Source organism: Mycteria americana, chromosome 11, assembly GCF_035582795.1.
Source record: "Mycteria americana isolate JAX WOST 10 ecotype Jacksonville Zoo and Gardens chromosome 11, USCA_MyAme_1.0, whole genome shotgun sequence".
Taxonomy (NCBI): Eukaryota; Metazoa; Chordata; class Aves; order Ciconiiformes; family Ciconiidae; genus Mycteria; species Mycteria americana.
Window position 1 is genome coordinate 25,463,561 of NC_134375.1, and position 25,777 is coordinate 25,489,337.

The 25,777-nt window shown below is 39.0% G+C and overlaps 1 protein-coding gene across 1 annotated transcript in view; it reads right to left on the bottom strand.

Annotated features, from left to right (window-relative positions):
- Positions 1 to 235: 235 nt before the first annotated feature.
- Positions 236 to 25,777, bottom strand: part of CACNA2D3 (calcium voltage-gated channel auxiliary subunit alpha2delta 3) — a 485,172-nt gene continuing 459,630 nt past the window's right edge. Inside the window, exons 33-38 of the mRNA XM_075514383.1 lie at positions 24,684 to 24,736; positions 23,020 to 23,075; positions 19,047 to 19,158; positions 2,322 to 2,439; positions 1,435 to 1,512; positions 236 to 599 (exon numbers count right to left, since the gene is read on the bottom strand). Coding sequence (XP_075370498.1) covers positions 510 to 599; positions 1,435 to 1,512; positions 2,322 to 2,439; positions 19,047 to 19,158; positions 23,020 to 23,075; positions 24,684 to 24,736 — 507 coding nt within the window. The 3' untranslated portion in view covers positions 236 to 509. The remainder of the gene's footprint in view (positions 600 to 1,434; positions 1,513 to 2,321; positions 2,440 to 19,046; positions 19,159 to 23,019; positions 23,076 to 24,683; positions 24,737 to 25,777) is intronic.

Consider the following 25,777-nt stretch of genomic DNA (forward strand, 5'->3'; position numbering starts at 1 on the left):
GCACATGTGTTTCCTTGACTTGTTAATAAAAGCTATTCTGCCTTATTATAAAAGCTAACTTCACATTTTCTTCTCTGAATCTTTTCAGAAATAGGCTAAAAGCATAAGAAAACATCTTCCACTTCTTTTATTCTCTTCCCATCATTAATTAATGGAACAAATATATTATCATACTTAAAATACACTCTGAAACTGTGATTTTAATATACTTTATTGAAAAAGTACACAGTTTTAAATTGTTTTCAATGAGACAAAGCAATGGTCACCTCTATCTACCAAGTCCTTTTTTGATGAATCATGAGTACCATATGCCAAATTCACATCTGCATGACTCGCAAAGTAAAAAGATAAATCTTTTTTCAACATATCTTTAAGAATTTATATCACCAACAGTTTAAAATCATGAAATGCTGATGCTCTGACTATATTTCATGTCCTCTATGTTGCACCATTTCCCAGATCACAGTTTATCCATGTATTAGCATGCCATTTGAACACATCAGTCAATGTCACCTTGAGAAAATCGTCAACAGCAGAGGAAGAACAAGAGGAGGTTTAGCACTAAGGCCTGAGACACCACCACATTCTCTTGCATTTTCCTAAAGAAAAAAAACCAAAGGAAAATAAATACAAGGCATTACACTCAATTATGAGACATGATTATTTACCAAACTACACAGGCAGAAGAGGATTGGTGCAAACAACAAAACTAAATACACTCAGGAAGTCATACAGGTCCAAATTTTCGTTTGAACAAGTCTAGATTGTAGACTGAAAGTGAGCATGATGCACAAGCATTACCCAGTCCCCTCCGTGCCATATTTGAGGTCTCATTCTACATTGCATTACACCATCGAAGGCACGTTACTCCAGAGTAAAACAGGTGCCTGTGAACGTGTGCTGTGCAAGCCACTGTGATCACGTCCCAGTCTCTGTCAGATCTCCTTGGCACTATACAAATAAGAGTACCATGCAGAACACAGAGTCCTAAATATGTCTAGTGATCCCTCCCCGGCAATACTGTGTGTAAACATATTGCCTATAGCATGACCGTTGAGATGCTGAAGCTAGTTACCGAAAACCAACATTAACAGCACAAAGTTCCCAGCCATCTCTAATGAGGAATCTTGAGGTCAGTGCTTCAGCCGGAGCAAGTTCTCAGATATTCCTGGCTGCCAGTCTGTGCTCACATCCTACCGCGTTCTCTTATATGATACAAAACAGTCTACAAAGCAGCAAGTCAAGTCATTGTCTACAGGAGTACTAAAAAGATTTCCAGCACTTACAATGTCACCCACTTCCCCTACTACTGTGTTCTGAGTGTTCAGAATATTTCCTGGTTTCATCTTAGAGGATAGTTTTTCTATTATTTTTTTAAAAGAAATAAAACATCTACCAGAGTCTAAAAGAAAGGAAAAGTAGGTAGAAACTTACTTCAGGGTGAAATCCATGACAAGATTCTGGGCGTCTTCTTATCTTCTGAGATTTTAAACGTTCACATTTGAGGGATTCGTTATGTACAAGGTAGTTAAGGAGAGATCTGAGCATTGCATTTTAATGTCCTGAGTTTATGGGAGTGTTTTGAAATGAATATAGTGAAAATCTGTCAGCTCCTTCCTTCCTCTCCATCAGAAACCCAAGGTGATATGTGTGGTCAACACAAGAAAAAGAAGGTAATTCTAGTGCTTTCTCCTCAGTGATCCGTAGTTTAGACAGTATCATTCGCACTTACGCTGCTAACCTGTCTTTCCATAATAAATCTGCAGTAAAAGCACACTGCAGGCTACTTCTGATGAATTCCAGCTTACGTGAGAAAACAAATCCTGACCTACAGAGCAGCACAAAATAAAAGCGGGGCAGCTAAAAGTCAAGTGATATATTTACTTTGCTTCATTTTTATATTTTGGGAAAGCAGGATTCTGAAACATTTTCAATACTCCAGTCCAACCCTAAAATAAAAAGATATCTATATTGTAAGGAGTTCTATAAGTTTTAATATCAGGAGCTCCATTCTCATAAGGAAATTACATACTTAGGGCCTAATTTGAGAGATGTTCAGCTATCTAAAGATGACCATAGTACTTAAAGATGCACATAAGTGTGTTTGCTTAATTAATATTGGCTGTTCCAAAAAAAAAAAAGGCGAATTCTCCTTGAAAATAACTAAGAATGCATTCTCAGCTGGCTTAATTTCAAACAGCCCCAGCACTTTAAAATGGGAAATGATGCATTCTTAAGTCATGCAATGCAAGTTTTCCATAATAATAAATTTTTCGATATTTGCATCTTGAATCTCTTTCTGACAACTTTGCAAATAAAAGGATATACCTTATTTCTATAGGTGCCATGGTAATTGGTGGGACAGAATCACAGAAGCATTCATTATCTACTACCACCATGAAGAGATTGCTGCTTGGGATTTGCTGGATAACAAAAGACCTGCAAATTAAAAAGAAATCAAATAATGGTGACAGTATCTGTATTTCTGAGCAACAGGTTTTGTTAGGGTTTTTTGAACTTGCCAACACCACCTGTATTATAGTCACAAATATCATTGACTTCGTATATCATACTGTATCTCCACACCTTGCAGACGTAGAGGGCCTTGGGCAATGCTTCCCTCAGCTCACAGAATATGGGTGTCCCTTTTGAGATGTGCATGATGCTGAAAGGCACACAGGTGAGCAGAACCGACAGGCTTGTACTGCTGATACGTTAATGTGGAGACTGGGACACAAGGGAATCACCAAGGAGTTCATCAGATTTCAGTACTGAATCTCTGCTCTATTATGAATACCTAGCTATGTTTTTATGATGTGGAATTTTTAAGTACACGTGAACCGATCTGCAAAAATAATGAAGATTCTTCTGCAGCCACATCGCGATAACTCATGGTCCCAAACTTTAGCCTCTACAATCACATTAGAGCCTTTATTCACTCTGGGTCTTGCTTGGAGCAACATGAACTACTGAGGACATGAACTTGGAGCAACATGAACTACTGAGAACTACATGAACTACCTTTCATCTGTCCTCTTGAGAGTCATTTTATTACTGAGCCAACAAAACAGAGATTAAGCCTCAAAATCTTCCTAAGTGAGGAGATTTATTTTAGAATAATGATGACTGTATGGTACAAATACGGTGATAACTCAGCACCACATTCAAATTAAGACAAAGGAGGCAACTCAAAAGCAAAAGAAGAGTGAAAAATAAAGACATTGCCTGTAAGAAGGAAAGCACCCAGGGGAGACCAGGGAAGGCTCCTGTGGGCACTATTCAGTGATCCAGAGAGTTACAATGAGCTGAGCTCTTGCGCACATACCAGAGAGAAAAGGGGGAGGAGGCAGAGCCAGGCACTGTTTAGCCTTTTTTTTTTTAAATTCAGGACACAATACAAAGAAAGGCTTTAAGGCTCAGACCCAATTCTTGATACATTTTTAAAACAATCTGTCAGAATTTATATATTGTATCAACAGAATATCTGCCATATCAAGTATCATTGAAATCCGGCAATTCCAGGAATGAGGTGTTTTCCAGTGTGGTATGCTGGTAAATGTACAGAACGCTAAGTGAGGGTTTGAGCACCAAGAAGATGTGGACAGAAACATATTTTTCCTCAGACATCTTTCGTTAAAATACATATTGTCTTACTAAAATAACTCCCTGCTTTTTCCAAAGATCACAGAAGATGAAATAGCAGAGGGGGCAGGGAATATTCAAACCTAGCTTCAGAAAAAAAAATTTGGAAAACTGACTATAAAAATGTTGCCAACGGAAAGATTAAACACTTTTCAGTATTTTTTAAACTTACTGAACCTCCATTAAAATTACACTTAGAGTGATCTGCAATATGTTAGCTTTATGTTTATACATGAAATATACATTTATGGCATAATGTAAAAGGCTGAACTTTATAAATGTACCTACCAAACAGCTGGAGCATGTAGCAAGACTGACATCATTGTAATGGAGCATCTGTGGCTTTGTGGATTTGTGTGTGGGAGAAATGGGGCCAATAAAAGGAAAGGAGGGAAAATCTTTAACAGACAATAACACCAAAATTGTACTGCATGAATTTCTCAAAACAGTTATGAATAAATCAAACCCTCAAGGGCAGGGGAAAAAAAATAATTTTATTCCCAGAAATTGGCACAATTTGGATTTTGTGCAGTCTGAAACTTGTATTTATTGTATCTTTAAAACTAGCTCAGAAAAGGACCTGAAGGGGATAAAGTGTTGTAACAATTAACTGGGCGCCAGGTGACTCCTTTCTCTTCCTGACGAGGAGGGAGTCATCACTCTGCCGTCGTCCTTGCGGTGAGCCCGGCACCACGTCCTGCCGTGACAGGCCCTTCCGCTGGCCCCAGGCGAACTCGGAAGCCTGCGAGAAAGCCTGGACGAAAGGTGCCAGGTCCTGGAAGGCGGGCGCGGTTCCCGTCTCGGTTCTTCTTTCACCCCCTTCCCCGGGCTGGCGTAAGGGCTGTACCGTACAGGCTGTTGCTTCCCCAAAGAAGAGCGGCGGGGGGGAAGAAGTAAAAGAAAAACTGGGAGCTTTGCCTATCACTTCGCCTAGCTGGAACGAAAAAGGAAAGCACTTTAACCCGGCAGAAGGTTTCCACTACAGAACTATGATGCTGAGTAAATTACTACAGGGCTCCTCTGACAAAATGGTCAAAAACTACAAAGGTTTGTAGGAATTAAGTGATACAGAAAATCTTGCTAGACCTGGTAATTTGGGGAATGCAGTATATGCATGGACTGATGGAAATTATGAATTAAAGGGACTGCAAAGAGCAATATATTAGGTTAAGTCAAAAAAACTTTTCTACTTTAGGAATTACATGATAGATATCGGCTAATTACACTGGTTCAGTTTACCGAACAGTGTACGCTCTTACAAATCTACAGTCTGTTTATCTATTACAGATGTTTGTGAAGTGTCTGACCTTATGGTGACTGCCACACAACATATGACTGTCATCTAAAGAGCCATAAAAAGATGAAACTTTTGGCTCACTGCAGCATTTTTTTCCATAGTGCTTTATAATATCTTAACTAATATCTTGCAAAGGGGAACAACTAGCTTCTCATCCACCATACAAGAGGTACATTAAAAAGAAAACGCTATCTTCCACAAGTAGTAAATGAATGTTTTCCCTTTCACAATTCTCAAACGTAATCTTGAAATGAAGTTGCAAAGCCAAGTGCGTGTCCTCGCTAGTCATTGACTTGTGAGCTCACAGGCAAAGGATGAACATATCAACAGGTGAAGACAGAGGACTGAAGACAGAGATTGAGTTGAGCAAATAATTAAGGGCAAAGAAATTTTGCGTCCAATTTAGCTTTCTTTTCTATTAACAGAACGTGCACAAGCAAATTCCGCTTCCTTCGGCTGCTGTAATTTAGGACCGTTTTGCAGTCACGAGGTATTCCTGCCCTCGCTAGATGAGTGGCAAAGGCGTTTCTGCCAGTCATGGCCACCGCAGCCGCTCTGACCGTTCCGATAATTCGCGTGGCGCTGCTTCCCTGCCCGCGCTGGGCAGAGCACGCAGCCCCCGCCGCGGTTGGCGTGCAGCTCCCGGTTTCCACGGCGACGTGCCCACGCATCTCTGAACCCCATCTGGGGTGGCTGTTCGTGCCAGCAAGCCTCCGGAACTCAGCGTTCACAGACAACAAAAGCTGCGCAGACACAGTCAGAACAAAGTCTTTCAAATACTGAAATAATCCACCGAAATGTTTCATCGCGTACACCAAGATTCAGTTGCGAAGGAGGAGAACCTCTAGCAAAAGGGCTTCCGTGACTGCAGTGGGAAATGAGGTTGCTGACAAGGTACCGGAGGTGGTCTTGTCTTTTACGGGAGCTCCACGGTGCGTCGCTGACGTCGACGTTACCGTACGCGTTCCTGAACACCCGCTGGCTTAGGCTGGCATTTGTGTCGCTGGCAAGACGGGAGCCGGCTCTCAGGGACAGAGTAAGGGCTTTATTGAACTTTATTGCTGGTTCAACAATCAAAAGGAGGTCTATGTTTACTAGCCTCTGTTTAACATTTATGGAGAATGTTTCGTGTTTAAAGGGTAAAGCCCTTTTTGTGCTAAGTAACGTAAATCTTTTGACTTGAACCTTTTTCCTTTGCACCAGTATCATCACCATAATTTGATAGTGACAGCACAGAAAAAGCCTTGCATATGTCTCCATATATAAAACGCAATAAGCTGTTGGGGTTCCTGTTATGTTGAAGCCACACTGAGTCAATAAGAACCTCATTAATAACTTCTCCTCCATCTTTCATCCGCTGAGGAACTAGTTCGGTTTATTTGATGTGCAGGTTCAGAGGCTTAAAATGGACCTGAACACAAACTGCTTCTTCCCTGTGCGGGGAAGGCGAGGAAGGAAGAAATTTAATACTTGAAAGGGGTAGAGAGAGGAGGAGGAAGTAAATCTAGTCATGCCAAACTATTTTGTTAATGAAAAAAAAATAAGAACAGAGAGTAAATCTGCAAGAAAGTCTACATTTTGAGTCAGAGCGTTACACAACACTTTTCTCATGTTGCACATGCTTTATCTGTTTCTAACCTACTTCTGTATCGGCCCGTACAAAAATATCTGCACAAATAGCATACAAATTGATTTGGAAAAAAAAAACCGGCTTCACATTTACTTGGAGATAGTAAATATTTGCTCAAAAATGCAAGTATTTAATAATCTGTTCCTTGAAAATTAATTTTTCGGTGTGGAATGAAACAGGAAAAGACTTGGAATTCAAGTACTGCTGCATTCATAATTATATTTGCTAAAGCTGTGCTTATGAAGGCATGATAAGAAAGCACACTTAACATGTGTCTGGTGGCTAAATGACTCTTCCCACAGAGAACCAGTTCTTTCCAATTTCTCAAGATAGCCTAGAATTTGGAAAGCATGCTAACAGGACGGTAATACAGATCTTGGAGGGCAGTCACACCAGCTGCCTTCACGCACGTAACTCAGGTCCCTACATGAGCAGGGTAATCATCTCCACCTCCCAACAGAGCACACGCAGAGACACAGACCACTCAAGGATAATTCAGAGCAGGAGCTTGGCTTCAGTGATCCGAATCATCCTCTGCAGGAGGGTCGTTCTCGTTCTTTAATGGCTGAATAGTGATCCTGCAGAGAAATGCCTCCTGAATGGGGTGAAATGGGGTGCCTAAAGCTAGGGGCAGGCTACAACACCCGGTCAAAAAGAGCCACTTCATTCAAACCTGGTTTTTTTCCAGTTTGAATCTCTTCCTTTTGCTTGTATATATAAAAGTTTTCATACAGTTATAATATCTATTATATTGTTATCATAACAATTTCTTCCACAGACTATGTTTAAAAAAAAAAACACCCAACCTAATTTCAAAAACGTCAGCTCTTTTTCTTATTATAAGAATTACTTTCTCCTGTAAGGAGGAATGATTAGAAGATATACTCAGGGCCGTAGAGGAGTTGGGACCGAGCTGACACCACCCGTGCTGCACTGCCCTCTTGCCACACCGCGTGCTGCGTTCTCGTCCTTTTGTCTTCCAGCCTCTGAACCTCTGGGGTGGCGAAGTATCTCTGGGGCGAGCGGGAGGGGACAAACCTCCCCGGAGAGGGGGCAGCTGTTCCGAGAGGGAGGAAAGGGCAGGGGTGATGGGACAAGCAGGGTCGGCGCCCTGGGGCAAAGGGGCAGATGGAGGACGGTTATTAGTTGCTGCGGCAGGCGGCTTTGTTGCGGGGCCTCTGCAGGCCGTCCCCGCAGGGATTTCGGAGCCTCTCCCGCATTGATGAAAACAGGCACAGCAGCAGCGAGGCAGAGCGAGAGCCTTTTTTCTTCCTGGCTGCTGTAATCGTGAGGCTGCTACACCTCCCGAAGTACGGAGACGAGCTTACCGGCCAACCTGAAGGTCACACCCTTCTGTAAGTCACTTATTTCCTTGCTCAATGATGCAGGTCATTGCTTCACTACAACTACCTGAATCAAAAGGTGCAAAATCTGTATGTGGTAGGCTTAACATCTTGTCTCTGAAATGCTGCTGGCTTCAGCTGTCCCTTCCTAGCATAGCTGGATCCAGAGCAGGCAAAGCTAAGCTAACGCAATTTCAAACATGCAAGAGATGTGTCTTGTCCAGCGAAGCAAACTTAACCTTTAAGTTGTTTACTCTCTACTCTTTGAGTGTAACCCCTGCTATTAAAGGAAATCGATATTACTGTTAAACAGCTTAGTCTCTGTATTTCCATGCAGGAGAGAGAATCCATTTCCTCGTCCACTGATGTTAAGTTTTGGACAGGGTATAAACTGAACACAGACCTAAGGCTTCCCTACGAATAAGCAGCCGCTTACATAGCCCCAGGCGCACCCGATCTTAAGGAAATGTGTTGAACCCAGCGTATTTTGTATGGGACCGAGGGTGGGCCAGGCAGCCGTAGAGAGGACGCAGTCAGTTCAGCCTGAGGATCCCAAATACCATCATTTATTGCTCACTTGCGCGGAACTGGTTTCCTTTGCCTGCTTACAGCCATGCTGCTGTTAGCCGGTGGCCAGTGACACTGCTACACGACCTGTTGCAACCACCAAGAACGGTAATAAACCTCCTAAGAGCGTTCAGAGATCTCTGATTTCCAGATCCATTTCCCCCGTCTTTCTTCAGACAGGCGCAAAGGTTGCGAAGCGTTTGAGGAAACAAATGGATGACAGGCCGCGCGGAACTCTGGAGATGCTTAAGGGTAAGACTACACTTGAGGAATCAAAACAAGTAGAGAAAATATCTTCCCGTTATCCTGCAGAATGGAAGATATTTCTTTGTAATTTGAGGATGATTTGAACACAGCACCAGCATTAAAAGCAATTCAACTTGTTTAAAAACAATGCTGTTTCTAGTTAAAATTTAATTCTTGTTTTCTCAGAGAAATACTGCCTAATTGTGCTTTGTTTTAAAACACGCTTTTCATAAGTAAGAATTATTGATCTATATGGTGTGTTTTACAAACAATATACACTTTAATTTTATAAAAATATGCTGCTATTATATCTGCGTTCATGACAACAGATGCTATGCAATAGAGTATGTGGTCACGATAAACACATGGCTTAGGTGGGATTTCAATCCTATAAACATTTAAATGGCTGTTCAGATTCATCTTTAATTTCAGGGTCAGGAGCTTTAGCAGCCTGATTCACGGGGGGGAAAAAAACCATATGTGTATTTTTCATTTGTTTGTGTAGTGACTGTAGGAACACTTTAATACTACTGTTTAATGTTACAGTAATGACTATGGGACTTACACTCAAATTATGACTAGAATAATACCTCATTTTTGTGTTAGCATATGTCGCTCCCGTAGATACATAATCACATCAATCATTTTAGGAGGCAATAGAAAAGATCTTTTAGCTACCAGTTGTTTCGCCCATGCAGACGAACCCTACCAAGCATGGAAGAATTTCACTGTGAGTAGTTCGAACTGAGGGCAATATTTTCAAATCGGCAACCTAAACACATGCACAAAGATGTGAAAAAGTAGTCTGAATTTCCATGGTACTCCACCCAGACAGCCCCACTGGGCGCCCCGATGCTTGAGCATCTCTGTGAATTCAGCCATTTCCCTCCCGGCCTTTCAGCGTCGTCTTTGAGTGCAAACCTGCATTAATGAAGTTTGAGTATTTTGGATTAAGATTAGTCGTTACTTTGGGATTACATTTCATATCTGTCAAATTTGATCTTTCCTCTTTTTTAGAGAAAGAAAAAACATACCAGCGCCAGGGTACAGTAAATGGAAAATATTGTGCACTCTGCACTCAAATATGTGTTACTCACATAACTGTTGGTTGCAAACGTTCAACCCTAATGGTCTGGAACAAACTTTAAGCATTCGACTGAAGTGCAGATATCCGCTGTGCTGTTTCCCAGCTCCTATCATGTGCTTTCCAGGCTGCTGGCTCCATTGCCAACCCACATTTCTCTCACTTATCACATTTTTTAAATGAATGAATGAAATGTTTATATCACAGTCAAATTGGGCTACTTGGGTTTTTTTCAAATAAATGATGATAGAGAATGGAATATCTTTAATGCAATTTATAAAAACAACATATATGCCAATAACAACATTTCTGAGAGCTGGAGCAGTTAAAGTATATGAAAAAAAGTAGCTAGTGGTTCTCTCATATAAAAAGAGACAGATAAACTCTGAGCCTCAGGCCTGCAACCTGACCCCACGCTAGCAAAATACCGTTACCACGAATAGCCTGACTGACTTCAGCGCAATTTGGGGTGGGTATAAACATACCTACTCAAAGCAGAGTTTAGGATCAAGGATTTAAATGAACAATAGCATCCTCACCCTTCCTGTGTCTGCTGAAGGCTTGCAAGCCCGGAGGGCCGCGGCATGGTTGGCAACCACTTTGTTCCAGACAGGAAGCCCCAGAAGTGCCATTCCTCTTCATTATCAGTCAGGGGACGCTTTCTCAAATAACTGATGCTCAGATAAGAGTACCTTACCAACTGCATGTTAGAAATGTTACAAACATCCCAAAGCTTTGAGTATACAGAATTTAGGATGAAAGAAGAACTTTGTGTCATAAGGAATTTGACAATGCTCCTAAGCTGTCTAGTCCAGCCACCCACCCTTACGAGGATGTAAGGTAACGGAGACTTTCGGATCACTAGGTTTAAAACGGACTGCAAAATTCTTGCAAAGAAACCAAGCTCAGAAATCCCACACACTTTAAATATGAGTCGAGGTTCGTACCCCTAAACAAACCTGAGCTGAGAGTGCGGCATAAGTGGGTCTCCACGAGCAGAGCGGGTACCCGATCCTGTGGTACGCTGCTCACCACGAACAGCAGAGGAGATACAGCAGCTGGCACAAAGCAAATCGTATCAGAGGTCTCTTAAAGCTTGGACTTTGCTTTCTGACAGTGGCACCTGGTTAGCAGGACGAGGATAGGGAGGTCCGAGAAGTTATCGGCTGGAAAATGCAGTTCTACTCTAGCATGTTAGCCAACGTGCTTTTAGCAGTTTTCTTAGCCCTACTTAAGTAGCTGCAGTTGGTATTGAGAGGCATCTCAGATAACGTTTTTAAAATATTAGATGATGTCTAAGCTAGATTCTAAATATAATTTAAAGATTAAAAAACCAGTTGATTTCCTCTGATTTAGGAAGGCTCACAGATATCACATGACATGGTAAAAGTAACTTTTGAATTGCACGAATGGGTAACTACCCTTTTCCACAGATTTAGGTCTAGTCTAATCTACAAAGCTGATACGGCTCTAGCAAAGAGCTATGCAACACAAACTGAAGTATAAAAAGCAGGGATGGTCAGGAGATTCACATCAAAAGTGTAATAAGTCCTAGAACTGAAGTGCTCATCGGATGTACGCCCGGTGTGCTTTGCAAGGAAGTTGTTAATTTATTTCTGTAAATACAAACTTTAGCCACGATTGAGAAGACCACATCTGAAACAATTAAGTACACTGCATGTCATCTTCTCCATAGCTAGTTAGAACTCTATAATATTTTAGGTAATATATAAATGTTCCCTGCATGGCACTCAAATCTTAAGATTCATGTTGTTTTTCCAAGTTAAAGGCTATTAAATATCTATCAAGCTCTCAAATCCTTTACGAAGAGAAGTGCTAAATGTACAGACGCCTAAGTCATGTTTGCATTGTTTTTCATCAATCAGACTATAATATAATATGAATATATTATAAACTGAAATGAATTTCCTAGTGATGGCAATTCTTCACAAGTGTGCCTGGCTTTAAAAATTCACTGCAATGTTTTCCAATTTTAATAAGTTTTCCTATTCCAAGCCACCTTTGCTATATATATATTACTATCAGCTCAATATATTATGGCATTCATACAACTTTTGAAATCTCTTGTCATTACAAAGCATCCTTTCATTGTGTCAGCTACTATCTGTCATTTGGTTAATATTTATAACTGCTTGTTTAAAATGTAAAATCATGTTAACTTTTAAGTAGTGGTAATATTTACATTTTATAGCACTACTGAGCTTAACTATGAACAGTGAACGGGTGGAGATCACCCCCTTCCCACACAGAAGTTTTATTTATAAACTTCTCGAGCAATTCAGCTCTAGGCTGATTTGGAAGACATCAGTAGGGAAGTGGGGAGTTAAGAGAGAGAGCACATTTCATCCTACTTGTCAGAGAAAACCTACAGCGAAACTACTGACAGCACGGATAGATCTAATTGCTAGGAAGCTGACCCACGTATCCAAGATTTTACAGCACTGACAGACGGACCACATGGTCAGTGCTATGAAGTCCCCTAATGAAAAAGTTGCACACGTCTGCAAGAAAAGACCACTGTACATTGCCTCATCTTCCTCTTCCTTCTGTAGAGTCCCCTCTCATTCAATATATATTCCTTGCCATTCAAAATGCTCTTTGAAAAAGATTACTATGGTCCGATTTTTTTTTTACATTAAATAGACTTTTTCTCCTTTGATCCACAGTGATTGTTTCATATTTTTTATGAAGATTTTTTAGCTTTTTTATGATGATTACAATGCCATGCAAATTGAGAGAGAGAATCTGAATACAGATTTGCCTGGTTTTGTTGACTAAATAAACAAACTCCAAGGTTTTGATTTTTTGGGGCACACTCTGACATAGAAACTGAGAACAGTAATGAAAGACTATTTTCAATGTAAGGTGGCATTCTGTGTATAAGCAGCTACAATACTCCTGAATTCAACAAGCACACTAAAAAAGTTCTGAAACAAAACAGTAATATAGAAAATCTTTGTCTATTTAAAAACAAAAAACCCAAGCAAACAAAAAAACCCCCTTGAAAACTGTCCAAAGGATTGTTAAACTAATGAGTGGCAGGCACAGACCTGCCTGGTAACGTAGATATGTCTTGCCCTATTATTTCATATACCTATTTTCTTAAATGAAAATAGTAATTTACAGTGCTTCCTGAACTGGTCATTCACAATATACATTATCAAAGGGTAGAGTTAAATTACCCATACAGTGACTTTAAATTGCACCTGAATGACAAACATTGTAATCACTGTTGCCTTTGGAGTGAAGAGGAAGTTACTCAGCATACAATTGGAGATGTGTGGGTAACACACAATATAGGATTTTAAACTAAGTATAAAGACCTGTAGTAAACAATTCTAGCAGTTTAAATTGCATAATTTGATACTTTCTACATGGAAAGAACAGGAAAAAAAGTCTTTTGGGATCTTCTAGAGTTTTGGGGTTTTGGCTACCGTAAGTTTCTACCAATACTGCTGTTGCCGCAAATATAAAGACTTTTAACACTCGTAAGTATTCTGCAAGTCTGGAAGATCTGACTTTCAAAGCAGAGGTGCAAGATGACTCTGTAGACTAAGATTTTGATTCTTGAGACTTCAACAATTAACTACCGAGGTATGCGAAACACTGAGTTTCCCCTGAAGATACTCCTTGACTTCCATGCCCACCTAAGCAAGCTCTCAGAGATTACGATCTTTCAACGTTGCCAAGATCAGCAGTGAGCAGCTGGACTACAGCACACCTGTGACTCAGCATGGGCACAGGTCAAAACCATTTATGTGCATGGTATCACGTGTGTACTTGGCATAGTTGCTGAAAAAGCAAGCGCAGTCTAAACAAAGTGTGGTGAAATACAGAGAACATTTGGTTTTCTTCTGTAGGGTCCTATAAGATGGATACAGTAAAATGAATACAACCCAAAGTTTCTTCTAGAAGACTGACTATAATTTACTGCTCAAACTACTCCAGGAAATCTACAGTGATATTCTGATGTACATAGATAGAGCTCCAAATGAGAAGAAATTGGCCCTTGATGCTTTGCTTGTTTTATGTGGCAAGCTGATTTATTTAGAAGTAAACTAACTACATCTGAAAAGGCAAATGATTATTTATTTCATGGGAAATTGAACGGCGTATTTATTTACACATTTTAAACACGATCAAGTACAGCAGTTTGGCAAGCTTCTACTGAGAAAGAAATGCAGAAATATTTTAGCAAATGGTGATACGTCTCAAGATGAAGTGGTTTTTAAAAACCATCACCATTTTAATGTCTGCAGATTGCACTATTCCTGACACGAATATACTCATGCCCTGAACAATCTGAATCTAACTTGTATTGTTATTTATCTGTTACTGCCAAATAAGCACATTCAGTGGACAACCCTGAAATTTGCCATTATATATCCACGTGAAGGGTTCAGTGTCATCCTGAACTGTAATTCCACTGCCATTTACCTCTTTTTATTGACAATGAACAGCACTCAACGCCCAGTCTATAAGAAAGCAAGAGAAGGCATTTGGTTTATTGATGATTTTCCCTGTTAAATAATTGTCTGCTTACTAACACTCCAAGGGGCCAAATATATGACACACGGGAGAGTATTTAATCAAATAAGTAGTTCCTATCAATTTAACAGGCCACTTACATGTGATATACAACAAAGTAAAGGGAACACTTACATTCGTCTTGCATAATTAAAACACACACATGTGTCTTTCCCAGGGTTAGGATGATTGTAGCTACATACTTCCTTGCTTTCCTAGTGAAAATATGGCTTTCTCATATTTACTTTTCTCTTTATTTTGCGTCTTAAGACTGTGCACAAAGAATCAACTGGGAACAAAGCAGTTTCTTTGGGGTTTTGGTATTGACCTTGTGGACCCGTGAGTGCTGCAAGTAAAAGAGAAGGGGGCTTTGGTCCCTGGGTCACTGGAAGTAAGGCCAGATTTTTGATCTGCGTCCAAGTCCAGTATGTCATCACACATGAACAGGAGAGGTTAAAAGGGCAGATTTTTAAGCATTTGACTGTGCGACTACTGCCTCATTTGTATACCCATAGTTTCTACAGCTGAACATGCAAATTTGGCAACTATGTACTCAAATGGTTCCTTGCAACTTTGAAATTTTAAAATATATACTTAATGTATAAATAGTCAGATGAGTAAGTTGCTGTGCCTACAGAAGATCTATACCCACACTCATAGCACCCTGAGTTAATGCTGAAATTGATGGTATTTTCCTAAATGAAGCTAAACAAAAACACCCGAATTTTCATGCAAAAATGAGATTTGCAATTAGAGAAAACTTTCTTTGTTTGTTCTACAAACAGATGAGTGGATATACTAAAAGGACCAGGTGACTTTCTCTGGTCAAATGTCATAACAGCCATGATCCTTTCCAATTTATAACAACTTTGTCTTTCTAAGGATGCTTTCCCTTAGACGTTTTTAGTGCTTTTTAAGTATCAGCAATTAAACTTTGCAATGCTGAGATCACCAGAAAGCAAAAACTGGTAATGTAACCAGTGAGAATTGCTGGAGAACTTTGGTTGACATGCTCACTTGTATTAAAAATTGGCTAACACGTTGGGGCAATACCTCATAAAACTGCAAGCAGCATTGAGACGCTTATTTAGCCAAAGACTTCAAATTTAATGTCTAATCAAAAACACATCTCCGAGCAGTACAATGCCTTTAAAACCCATACCAAGGGCGTTTGGCGTTAGTGTAGTTCTGACTCAACAGAAAGAGTGCCAGTCGACATTGATAAAGAAAAAATATTTCTCTCTAGCAATTAACTATTTCCAATACTGAAGCTGCCATAGAACATTCAACAGTCTATCAACTGAGTTTTCAGAAGTAATGCTTTTTGTTTTCTTTTTGGTTTTTTTTAAGTTTTTTGCTCTAAAAGGGAATAGCTTACTGGAAAATATGAAGGCATTTCAGATTTTTAAAAAATCCCAGTTTTTCTGTCTTGCTGACAGTGCTTAGAAAATGTGGGTTGACTTGTTTTTTGATTGCTGTTTAAATAACAGATTAATTTAATAATTGTTGGGATATTGAATAACAACAAATTATGGGGTGGGACAGCCAAACCCTGACCCTAATGACATTCTTATGTTAATTCTTATTTTCTTTTAGGCTCCTGCTTGCTTAATAAAACCTATATTTTTGAAAATTGTTTTTAAACATTGCAAATTATCCCAAAGTAGCATTTATTTTTTGCTAGTAAGAGATAAGTTTACATATAGAGAGTGTATTTTATGTGCCTGTATACATTTAGTGCCTGACTCAAAGTCTGCTTACGTGTATAGGTGCCCTTCCATTGATCGAATAAGTTTCCGGAGACGGCTGAAAAGGTGAGCCGGCTATTTACAAAGTAATTAGCATGGAGTCCTTGCTACTGTGTGACTGATTTGTGAGGATACTTTGATTTAAATCCAAGCACCCATGATTAAAAACTGTGATTGGAAACGTTTATAAGAATAAGGCTTAGTTTTCATCACTACAGTTGGTAACCGCTCCCCTTGGTAACGGCGAAGTGCAGAGATTTTCTGTAAGATCAGTAACAGCACACGCGGGGCGGAGTAAGAGTGAGCCTCTGATTCTCACCGTGTGCCCTTGTTAACTGTGACTGTGACTTTGTTAGCAGCAACACAGCATTTGTGCTCCAAGACGTCTTATCTAAGTAACGTTATATGGTTTCAATTAACATCAGTCATCATTTTTACTTCTACTAAGAGACTGCTTTTAGTCTCCTTTTTCAGACAAGGGCTCTATAGTAGTGCCTGACGCGGTAGGAACAAAAGGCAGTGGCTTGAATGAGTAACTTGTGACACAAACTTGCTTGCAGCAGAGTATTTGCACAACTTCTGTTTGCAGACCTGTTCACAATATACTGACTTTTCCAGTGTCTTTCAAATAGGTTTGCAATATTAGAGTGGGTATATATTGAGCTAAATATTTACAAATATTTTTTTCTATTTGTAATCAAGGTTTGCAAGTATACATCACAAACAGATTAATCTATAACACGATCCAAGGAGGACACAGAAAATAATCCCACTGACTCAACGGGATCTGAATTGAGAGCCCAGCACGCAACAGATGCCATGCAGATTAACCGTTGAGTGCGGTGGCAGTTCAAGACTCATGGCATATAAGGTTGAACCCTAATTTTGACTGATTGAGCCCATCATTCTTAAATTACAAGCATTAAGCAATACACTTGCTTGTAAAAATATTTATTGTTACTGAGGCCATGAAACAGAAAACTGGGTCAGAAGATGTAGGTCTACAAAGGACTTTGGGTCAAATTCCTTAGCTGTTCTGCGGGAAAGTGTCCTGGGTTATAACAAAAATATTTGGAATCCAATGCAGTCTGCAATCTTAGATGCAATTTGTAGATTGTTAATGACAGTGGGTAAATGGTATAACGAAGAACTTTCCCATGAGAATCTAATAGTTCTTCTGGATTATTTCTTTAGGTTTTGCCATTGCTTGTGGAGAAAAATAATGGGTGCCTTGAGATCAGTTTGTAACTTACAGGGTTTTCTTTTATTTTTCTGTTCCACTGTGGAACACAAAATGTTTTTCTATGAAAAAGATCTTAGCGCATTATTTTTGAAATACTATAATTTTCACTAAACTCAGTTTCCAACTCAATGCTGTCCAAGTATTGCAGAATTGTGTTATTTTTGAAAGTTATTTCCTTTGACCTGAAGTTACCTAAGAAGACAGACTGCAATCTGCATTCCTTTGAGAAAACCTGGTCCTGTTAAATTAACCTTCTTTTCATGGAATCATGTCCATCCGCAATATTTAAATGTAAGAGATGTATGATAACTTGTTGCACAAATTCTCAGTAACCCGCTAAATGATCACAAAATAAGGCAGCTTGAATTCTACAATGCTGGCACGAAGCACTCATAGCAGTGTAACATACATTGTATTTGATATGTCAAGTGGAAAAGTCACGGCTTGATTTTGGTGAGTTTGTACTTTTCAGGGAGTGGGACCTATTGTACACTTAACGGGTTCCCGAGGATCGCCTTACAAAGCACTTTCGTACTTCTATCCCACAAAGCCATACAAACCCAATTATTCACACGAGACATTAATAATTTCCTTACAATTAAAAGTTGGTCAGCAGCAAATTAAAAGTGAATACTGCCACTTACAATATATCTCCAGTGTACTTACTCCTGTTTCCTGTGTTAAAACAATGGAGATATCGAGGAGAAAATTTAGGAGCAAGTCCAGAAGCACACCTATTGACTTCAAAGAGAAGAGGTTTTCACCTTTATTTGTTAATTGCATATTGATTTAGTCTGGAAAGGAAGAGTTGTAACAATTTTTGTTTGACTTATAGATTCTTCTTATATTGATAGACTTCTTCTTATATTGATAGACAAATTATTGCTGTAAATACTGATGTCCTTTGCGATGATTACCTCTCAGCATAAAGGAAATCCAATTAAGAGACTTACTGAAGTAGAGAAATTTGCATAAACAATACTGATGCAATTCCTCAATTACAGTGTACCATAACTACAGTAAAAACGTCACTGCACATAGGCACCAAATGCAGAGACAGACATTTTCAGTACGAAGGAGGAAAGCTAGACCCAAGTCTTTCTCTTCAGCCCCACAAAGGACAACTTTACAGCAGCAATGGTAGAACTGACAAGGTTGCAGCTCTGACGTGAGATTTCTTACTACTAACTCAGCTTGCCAGCACTGAAGGTTTGGAGGATGGATTTAGTCCTCTCCCACTCTTTCAGCCTAACAGTTCGAAGAAGGAAACACTGTTTGGCATTCAAGTAAAACAACCAGTCTCACTGTACCACAGGGGAACTTCTAACCTCTCCAGCAGGGTTTCACTCCTGTACAGGAGAGCTAACAGCACTAAGCTTTTGTATCTAAATCTTTACGGAATATGCCCTTAGAATGCTGCCTGTGTCCAGGAAAAGTCTTAAAACATTCACTCGTCTTTGAAATTAGCCGAAGCCTCTGCTGGCTTTACAGTTTTTGGTAGAAAATACTAGGCGCTGCTTTAATTTAAGAGTATCAAACTTTTAAATGACCCCTGTAATAAGAGAAACGACACCCTGACAGAAGTCATTATGTAAGATAAAACATAACAGACTTGTACGTTTTTCAGCATAACCTTGAATAATTCAGTTTTACTGCTTTGTCACAAACAGTTGTATAAAAAAAATTGAAAGGGCTTACTTGAAACAGTCATCGCAAGCAATATTCCCCGTGGTCTCCTTTATAGTGCGTTCAGAAACAAAAGCTGGATATTCAGTATCACAGGGCTCTAGGGTCTGTTTCAACCTCTGCGCTATAGGCACAGGAAAAAATATCTTGATGTTAACATGAGAAGAACAGCACACAAAATTCTGAACAACGTGAGATGCTGCATTACAGAGCCCACAGAGAACGGAAACGTTACTCAGCTTCTGCCACCCTGTGAGATTTCCTAGGCAGTGCATAACACTATTTTTTCAATTAAAAAAAAAAAGTTTATCCATGGAATGTAATTTTGTAAGACATAACTGTTAAAGTAGTTATTCACGGTTTAGCCATTGCCAACCTACTTTACGTTTATGCACAAGCTTTTATTCTTTCTCTGTAGATTCAAGAGGCACTTACTGTCATTCATATTTCAGCGATGCTGTGCATCACTATTATGTATGGGGGTTTCCATTTATTTGATATCTAAACTGTGGTACATCTCACTGAAGCCAAAACACGTTTTGGATTGCAGGTTGGGAATCCTTGCAGAGTTTCATCAGTTAGAATAACTCTGCGGGTGGGGGGCAGAAGTGTTACTTTGCCCAGAACCAATGCTTGTTATCTGCTTCCCAAAATAGTAATAATTAAGACTCCGTAACACTTTTAATCTGAAGCCCTTGGAGTGCAAGGAAAAAGAAAGCATCACTATTTACATCTTAAAGGTTGGGAAACTGAGGTACCAGGAAGCAGTGAGACTGGCTCAAGGTCAAAGTACAGGACAGCAGCAAAGCTGGGAACTGACGGCAGCTCTTCTGACTCTCACACTGATGTATTTGTTGGACAGTGTCTCTCCCTCATTGCCTTTCTTTTTCCTCCCCACCCCTTCATTCTTCCTGAACACAGAGATACACTTGCACATCAGCACAAATGTTAAGCCTATCTTAAACTAATTGCTAAGTGAGAAAACAAGACGAGGTATGACAAAAATAGATTACACTAAACAGGCTCTTGGACTTGACAGATCTTCCATTCAAGATAATCTGTTTCAGAGCCGGTGGTGTATCTACTGCACAGTGCCAGGGGAATGACCAAAACTGCATTCGCAATCACACATGAGGACATGCATTTCTGAACCGTTCATAATTTTTGTATATAATAAAAAAAAAATATTCCCCCAAAGGCACAGAACTCAAGGGAGGTACTAAAGTTGCTCAGAAAAGTTTTGTAATTTCTGATGTTTTCACTATGATCGTGACGTATTTAACAATTTAGCATTTTTTAAAAAATTGTCTGACTAGCTCTACTGCACCTTCTCCCTTTCTTTTCTGTTCTCCTTATCTGTTGCCAAGAATGACTGAAATTTATCGCCTGTATTTTGGGTCTACCCTCACTTGTATCAACGTATGGCTTGTGTAACAAAGAGACTGCCAAAGATCCATGGGTCTCGGATTTCCAGCACCTCGTGAGAGTCCAGAAGATGATGGCGTTGCCCAAGGCTTAGGGCAACAGTTTCTTCTCTCTCATTTACAAATGTGATTGAGATTACAAGATCTTGTGCAGAAGTATTTTTCATACTAGGGTTTGGTAATTGGTAGGTGTGTGGGGACCCTCTAAGATCTTCGTAATATGCGATGCTCTATTAATGTCACAATTTGAGCAGGAAGCAATTTCCCCATTAGAGGAACTGATTTTTTTTTTTTCCTGAGCTTTGTTAAGCATTGTTAAGTAAAAAAATGTGCAAGTTCATTAGTTTTAATTTCATGAAGTGCATTCATAATTATTGCAACTTTTACTGGTAACGTAGCATCTACAGAAGAACCTAAGCAGATGCTTTTCTCTCCTGCTGACTTCTCTCTTGTGAAATCTCTCTTGCTTTTGCTTTACTAACATGCGTTGGTTTCTAACCAACTATCACTTGCTACCTAACCAAATTTGAACTGGGCAAGCAGTACCACAAAAATGATGACATTCCAATGAGCATGACGAGGGGGTATTTTCAATACTCTTACTCATCAAAGAAATGGAGCGAGTAAAAAGCTAAAACTTCACTTTCAACTAAAATGTGAATGAATATTCCTCAATCGTGCCTGTCTGTCAAAGTGCTGTAATGATAGCTTTGTCTTTAAGAAAGGTTGCACGTTACTAGTGCCGTCTTCTGTAGTTAGCACATGCTTAAAATACAAAACAGACATTCATTTTCATGAGATGAAGAGGGATACTGTCTTTAAAGGATATTTTCCCTAACGTGCAATGCAAGTGCCATTGGATGTTTCATGTCAGGATATAGTAAGGCATATTTGTACAGTACACTTGAAAAAGCATCCAAAAAGTTACCTGTTCCCTGCACTAGCTGCTTTGCGCTGTTCTGCAAACACCAAGGACCGACTGGCATACCTGCTGTTCCTCGTCAGATATAGGAACAGTTCTGCATTTTCTGGGTCTAGCCCAGCAAACCCTGCTGTCCTTCACAGCCATCAGTGTAAGAGACATTCTTCATCATGGTGAGGGAAATCACTGGAAAGTTAGTCTTGGTTTTTAGCAGACCTGTCCAGGCACTGCTGATTACGAAGCAGCCCCAAAAGCAAATAGCGTCTGGCTGGTTCCCATGAAGCTCTATTTGTGTACGTGCATCCAGCCTACATCGGGCTCACTGCTCGTGTAACAGAAGAATTGGCCCCAGTGTTGCAATGCAGTCTAAGTTTACATCGGTATGGGACAGGCTATACTAAGTTCATGCACCTGTATTTCCAGAAGGCTCTTACCAAAGCTTCCCCTCCAGCAGACACCCATCTCAGCCTCCCCTTCTCCCTGCGCAGCATTTACGACAGGTCCGGGAGTAGCCTGACGTGGGCTTTGCCCTTGACTGCCATGCTTCCCGGTTGCTCCAGGACAGGTCTTTCTGCTAGAAGAGCTCCAGCATCTTACTACTACAGGGGATACTGGAATATTCCAGGGCATCACTATGTTCCATTTTCCTGATACCTTATCTTCAGACAGGATATTATTTTGGCATAAAGACAGCCTAGTACCCAGGCAATGCAAATATAAACTGAAGACTAAAGTAGCAATTTTATCCCTTGCCTTGCTAAGGAATATGCAAATCTGCAAATATGAGGCTGAAGAATGCGGTGTAAATTATTATACCAGTAAATGGCATGCAGCATAATGTGCTTATGAAATAGCCAGCTGAAGAGCGCTGCTCTTGTAAAATAGCCCTTTAGTTTTGAGCAACGCTTCTGAAATGCCGTAAAAAGTCTGCTAAAATATAAGAGAGAGTTGACATTGAAATCTTCCAATTCTTATGGGAACTGTTAAAATGTCATTATTATTTCAAATGAAGCCTATACATTTTTAAAAATTGAGTAAATTGAATTTTAATTCATCTAGATTTTGTTACTTTAAAATGTCTATTTTGAATGGAATGATAAAACAAAATACAGTTTTAACCAGTCTTGTTTAAAAAGAAAAGCATAAAATTGACTATCTTAAGCCTTAAAAATTATTTTCATATGAAATTGTATTGAGGTGACCATGTTCCTGTGGACTTCTGTTGAAATGGCATTTTCCAGCACAATAACCCCCTACATATTACAGCAGCTCTAGAAAAAGTGGAGTATAAGCAGAAAAAGGCGAGTGTAATTGCTTTATTCGCAAAGACTGTTTTGGAATGAAGGGAAACATTTTAAAAAAACATTAATCATTATCTACTACTTTAACTTTTCCATTATAGTAGTGTACTGTATTCCTAGAGTACACACACGCACTTCGTGGTTATTCATAGAAGATCTTAATTATCTTGTGTTTTGGGAAACATTAACAAAGAAGAGGATGCTGTCATGGGAGACAAACTATTGTTACCAGACGTCTGTTATTTAATCTAAAACATTTTACACACATCTGAATTTCAAAAATCCAATTTAATCTAGGCATTTCTGTCATTAGGGCCAGGGAAAAAAATTACACTTACCTTTTGCTGTTAGATCAGAGTGCCACCAACTGCATAGATTAAATTCCACAAGGAACCTAAAGAAATCATTAGAGTTTTCATATTATCCCACAGAATGTTTTCAAAACACTAAACTGGCAGTGGTTCGATACCATTAATCCCATTTTAAATAAAAGCTAACACAGAACTGAAATTCCTGTTACTAGCGTAACTCTGCGATTATCAACTACTGCTATTCTCATATTTTCACTGGGTTGTATCTTACCACTGAGAATTTATTCTGAAATTAACCCCATCAATAAATAATAGGTTTAGCTATTATTCATTTAAATTATTGATCTTATTTGAAGTGTCCATTAAAATTCTCAATGCATGGCAGCATACAGTGTTTTTATTGTTGAACATTACTGAACATTATTTCTTCATTATGCAGGGTATTTTGACTCTCTAGTGAAGTGCCATAGGATTATAACTGTCCTGGCTACAGTACAGGAGTACACACAAAATACTTTCTTATATTAATTCTGGAACTAAAATAATAAAACTAATTTATTTCTAGGAGCAAAACACATTGATTAACCAGTGTCTAATCGACTCTGACTAGACGCGTAGAGAATGCATTTTCCCACTAAAATATACTGCAATTTACTTTGTGAATGGACCGAAATGTGTCAGTCTATCAGTTATTGTAAGTGTAAAGAATGTGGAACCAGCATCCAGTTTATCATATGCACATGAAACTACAATACTTATAAACACAGAAAGTTTCTGGAAATTTTTGAAGCTGTTATAGTTAGCATCGAAGTCTCATTTTAACATGATTTCTTTCCCTGATATTTACTTTGAAAGCTGCATTTGAGATCAACCTCTGCCCTCTGGCAATAGCCACTCAGTTAATTCTCCTTAACTCTTACTCCAAACTTTGATGAAAGCTCATATAATTTACAATTAAAACAAAATGACTACATGAAAAAATTAGTTCTATTTCAAGAAAGATAAAATTCACTTCAATCTGCAACTCTGCTCTCTGGTAAGAACAGTAATAAAACACACAGGTTAATAATACAAGATACATTTTAGGGCTTCCTCTTCTCCATATGATATTTCTCTGTGATTTCTTAGGCAACCTCTCTTAAAGGCAATGCTCATTATGTGTTAACTTGAAATGTTAGAAGAATTGGGCCAGGTAAAAAAATTCAGCAACATCCAGAGTACACCTTATCTGGCATGTACTGTAAAAGGTCCGTCTCACAGAAATCCATGAAGTGATGAACAATACAGTGAATCACCGCAACAGTTTGCTCTGTTGACAACAGCCCACCCAAGCAGCATTCCAAACAGCCAGACATCTATGTAAAATTTAACGGTAACCACAATAATAAATGTGGTTTGTATATTGCGATCTGCTAGACTTACTAAGCAAAGACATACGGATATAAGTGAAGGCCACGAATAATGTAAGAAGTGCAATTGTGCATTCATGTAGCCAAATTTTTCTCAGATTTTAACAATGCAAAATTGGAAAGCAAAAAATTAACAAATATTACTATATTTAAAATCATGTAATAGAAGCAGCACAACATATGTAAAAGGCAAAAAGTACAAATATTCATTAAGTATTCAAAAGCACAATTATTCATTAATTCATACAAATATTCATTAAGTTCTTGATAAAATTTACTTACAAGACAAGCTCAGTCATAATCCATTTTACTGCAGCAAAGAAGGCATTATAAGGCTGAAGAGAAGCAACTCATTTAATAGAAAGGCAAAACATGCAGTATTTATATCTTAACTGAATTCTTCATATAAAGGCGACGTTATGGATATTCAAATGCATGGGTAGAATGAGAAAAAGAACAGTAACTTTTTCTTATGAAGAAGCAAATATTATTATACTGAATATTCAAAGATACCGTAATGAAATTGTCTGTTAATGTGGTTGGTCATATACACAGATTATCAGTTGGAAAAGGAAAGTTTTGCAAATGATTCTGAAATATTTAACCTCTAGGGGCTCCTATTTCCCAGGCTATTGCTGGAGGAACAGCTCTGGTAGATAATACGCGTTTTTCTTAGACTGCAATTCACAGACTTGCCTCTCTGTAATGTAAATCTCTATTCATTACCTCAGACTAATTAGGCTAGGAACAGCTTCTGAAGTTTGAATTTACCTAAATGAAGTTATCTGTGTCATATTGACGGCCCAGTTGTAAGCACTTCAAGGAGTTTTTAAGATTCTCCCCTCTTCCCTCTGTTTTTCTGCATCATAACAAATACAGCAAATACTTTGAAAATCCTGTGTTTACAGTACTTCTACTACATTTTGAATATTTTATTTTTTAAAAGAATATCAATAGGATTCTTCTTTTATGAAAGAATCTCAGGCAGAAAAATCAGTTTCCAGAAATCTGGAAAGGAATGTATCCTTGTCTCACTCATTTGTGTTAGGGTCTCCTAGTTAAATAAAATTTTGCAGACTTTTTAGATTCCATAGCAACAGAGTATTTTAGCACGTGTAAGAAGTCATACTGACTTCAAGAGAATTACTCAGATATCTAAAATCATGCTTAACCATCCTGAATCAGCACCGTACCGCAGCAGTGCCATTTTGCACAGCAGGAACTGGCCATTTAAAGTTTTCAGAGGCCGCAAAGAGTATTTCTGCACAGGGCTGATAACTCACAGAGCCAAAGAGCTCGTGTCAGTCAGTGGCATGACAGGCTGAAACAGCAAGCCAGCAGAACGCATAATGCCCGAGACAGTAAAGATTTTCACC